Source organism: Chenopodium quinoa, unplaced genomic scaffold (genome assembly GCF_001683475.1).
Source record: "Chenopodium quinoa cultivar QQ74 unplaced genomic scaffold, ASM168347v1, whole genome shotgun sequence".
In the NCBI taxonomy this organism is placed as follows: Eukaryota; Viridiplantae; Streptophyta; class Magnoliopsida; order Caryophyllales; family Amaranthaceae; genus Chenopodium; species Chenopodium quinoa.
In genome coordinates, this window is record NW_018745286.1 from 1,381,967 (window position 1) to 1,385,369 (window position 3,403).

Genomic DNA, 3,403 nt, shown 5'->3' on the forward strand with positions numbered 1-3,403 from the left:
AACCGTGTGGGTTGGTGTTTTATTGAAATATGAAAAGAAAAAAAAAAACTTCTGATGGATTGAGTGCCCACATAACATCAGACCCATAACCATTTCTATTCCATCGAACATGTGGTTACAAAAGTACTTTACATTAGACTGCTTAACATGTTTGATCAATCTATTCAACAAAATACACCTAACCACCTAAAAAACAGAACATGTAAACAAAAAATTACCATATCAACTGTAAGTGGTTATGTGTGGCATTCCATGTGTTTCTACTTTGATGTGATGAGTCCCTCAGTCTGTATCTACCTCAATTTCTTATGTTCCTTGTTCAGTCCCCTCATTTACTAGCCTAAACATAATGTCTAGGTACTCCACTGCCTCCAAAACAATTTCCTTCTGCACTGGTACATGATTTGGCAACTCTCCAAGGTTTTTGTGTTGTTCATGTGGGGTATTTTGTACTTGTTCCCACCTTGTACCTTAAGGATCTCAATCATGCACTTTTGCAAAGACAGCCAAATGTACTTGTTGACTTGAGGATTGAATGCCTCATAAGATTCTTGCACTTTTGTAACTAACTCATCTAGGTTGTTAGGAAAAGACTGATATTGCAATGATTGAATTGACCTAAACAACCCTAAGTCAAGCACATTCAAATCTGGTGATTATGGTGGTTGGAAAACAAATTGAATGTTAAATTCGTGAGCTGTTGTTGCTGCCATAAACTCTGCATCAGTAGGAACTTGGTGAGGCCTTGTATTGTCCCATTGGATTACAATATTTTTTGGCTGACTGTTAGGCCACTTTGAAATAATTGCTGGAATGACATTGGCCACTAACATGTCTCTGATGACATCTCTGTTTACATTCTGTATTGCTTTTGTTTCCCATGTTCCTGCTACTCTGTTTTTACTTGATTTCTTGGCTAGTTGTTTGACTGTGAATGGGAACATTCCATATTTCCCATCATGAAGTAGTCCCCCATCTGTGTCATACAATGGCTTCCCAATTAAGCATATAAACATTGCTTTGAGCTTGAATCTTTTGGGCTGTATAGGCCTATAAGGATCTTCCTCACTAGGTTGGAGGTAAAACCTCCTCTTGTCAGGGTTCAGATAGAACCATTTTTCATCCTTGTGTATGACATGGTTCATATCAACAAATGTTGGGTCCTTATTACTTGCCACTGGATTTATGTGTGATAAAATCCATTTCAGCCTTGCAACCTTGTGGTCTGATGTCAATGCTGGCTTGTTGGTACTTGTGTGTGTTCTTAACCTTCCCTTTATCTTCAAATTGTGAAGACTCGAATGGGAGATTTTTAATGTTGCTGCATAACTCCTTTCTGCTGCCTTAAATGCAAAGGGACTGATTGTAGGAATGCATCAGAAAATTCCTTTGCCTTTCTGCCTACTCTGCCAAATTTTTTGGTCCTGACATCAATCAAACTGCCCTGTGCCATCTGTTTCTTTATGTCTGCAAATATTCTTGTGATGGTTGATTTATGCACATTGAAATTAACTGATAACTGCTTTAAGTTCCCTCTTGGTAAGTTCCCTTGCTGCATGTTTACCAACATTGAGTCCACAATTTCCCTTCTTTGTTTCATGGTCAGTTGTTTTCTTTGTTTCTGTTGAGTCCCATGGTGAATGGGTTGTTCCATTTCCTGGAAACCAGCCGCAGATTGTGTGTCATCTGTGTTGTGCTGTCCTTGGTCTTCTCCTTGTTTGTGTTGCATAATTTCATCTTTAGAGTCGTAGTAATCCATACCTAGATCTTGCATATTTTCTGCAAAATCGTAGTACAATTCTGCCACTTCTTCTTCTGTCAGAATGTGATCAACATCGAAGTACATAGCTTCAGATGAGTCTGCCATGGTTGCCTAACCTGTTTTGTTTGCTTAGCTTCAACTGTTTGATGTAATGGTGGCTGCTGTGTTTTTGGGAAGAAGAAGAAGGACGAAGGAGATGCAGCTGCCTATGAAGGGTTTTGGGTCTTAATTGGGCAATATTAACTTCAGATTAGGGAATTTTTTGGTATATAATGGGCTATCAACGTGTAATTACTAAGCTAGACTAACTTTTGGTGAAGAATGTTTATTGTTTTTAGTGGACAAAAAACATTGAATGCTTTTAATGGAGAGGCTGTATTTAAATGCCTCGTAAATATGTAACACAATGACACTTTAAATGCTCCCAACTTTGTATATTTGCTGGAATTTTTTTAAAAATCTGGAGGAAATTGAAAATTCCTAAAATTTCAGCCAAAAGAAAATTTTGGGAAACTTTTGGGGGGAAAACAATTCCCTCCTAAAACATGACAGCTTTCCACTACTTTCCCTAGTGGTGGGCCAAACTTTCTCTCTCCAAAGACTTTACTCACTTTTAGTTAACCCCTATACTATATGCCCCTTAACTTTTGCCTCGTGAACCGCAAATCATACCAAAGTTGCAAATAAAAATAAACGGAGGGAGTATTATTATTATTATTATTATTATTATTATTATTATTATTGCATTATTATTATTATTATTATTATTATTATTATTATTATTATAATTATTATTATTATTATTATTATTATTATTATTATTATTATTATTATTATTAATTATTATTAACAAAAACCTACAAAGTCAAACAATTTACAAGAAATTAGTGGGGAATCGAGACACAATCTGGGCCCCCACTCCTCTAGCTATAGCGAACCGGATCCTGCTGAATATGTGAGCAGCAGCACGAGCACCTATATCTTGAGTCCTTGCGAACGCCTGAACCCGCTTCAGCAACGCAACAACATCCTTCTCTAATTCCCCCTAAGAAGAAAAGGAGAAAGGAAGAAAACCATAACTAATAGCCTTGCAACACGCCCCATACTTGTCTCGCTTCCGCTGAGCCGCAACCGATAGAACACGACCAGGAACGAAATCAGACAACCCAGATTGCGTCAAAAGAGAAGACCCCGTCAAGTCAACACATACATCAAGGCCTCTATCCCAGGAATAAAGCAACACATTTGCTGGTCGAAGAGCCCCGTCGTTCCCTCTAGTCAACCCAACGTTAACCTCCTTTCTTGCAAAAATCCTACAGCGAAAACAAATATCAACAAGGGTATCACGAACAACGTTGTGCCGATTTTTAATACCCACCATCCCAGCACAGGACACTGCATGATCCCCATAAATATCCCCATCAAAAAACCTTGAGCAAACAGAGCACGGTGCCGAAACGGAGTACAAGGGAACACCCAACTGGTAGCAAAGAACACAACGGTAAGTCTTACCATTCATAGTCTGACCCAAACCTGATATTGGGACCGCTTGCAACCAGTCAAAAGTGTGATCCCCCTGCTGGGATTTCTTCATGAGTTTGGGGGTAGCGATCTCACTAGGGTTACGCATAAGGTTAGTCT

At 38.7% G+C, this 3,403-nt stretch overlaps 1 protein-coding gene across 1 annotated transcript; it reads right to left on the minus strand.

Annotated features, from left to right (window-relative positions):
- Positions 1–656: 656 nt before the first annotated feature.
- LOC110711917 lies at positions 657–1,867 on the minus strand. The gene is made up of 2 exons (XM_021890354.1): positions 1,430–1,867; positions 657–1,343 (listed from the first exon to the last, which is right to left on the minus strand). The coding sequence occupies exons 1-2, from the start codon at positions 1,865–1,867 to the stop codon at positions 657–659; spliced, it is 1,125 nt and encodes a 374-aa protein (XP_021746046.1).
- Positions 1,868–3,403: the final 1,536 nt, after the last annotated feature.

Coding starts and splice junctions, on each gene's coding strand:
- LOC110711917 (XM_021890354.1), bottom strand. CDS start 1,867: ATGGCAGACTCATCTGAAGCTATGTACTTCGATGTTGATCACATTCTG. Junction 1,344..1,429: donor CACAGGGCAGTTTGATTGAT/GTCAGGACCAAA, acceptor TTTGCATTTAAG/GCAGCAGAAAGGAGTTATGC.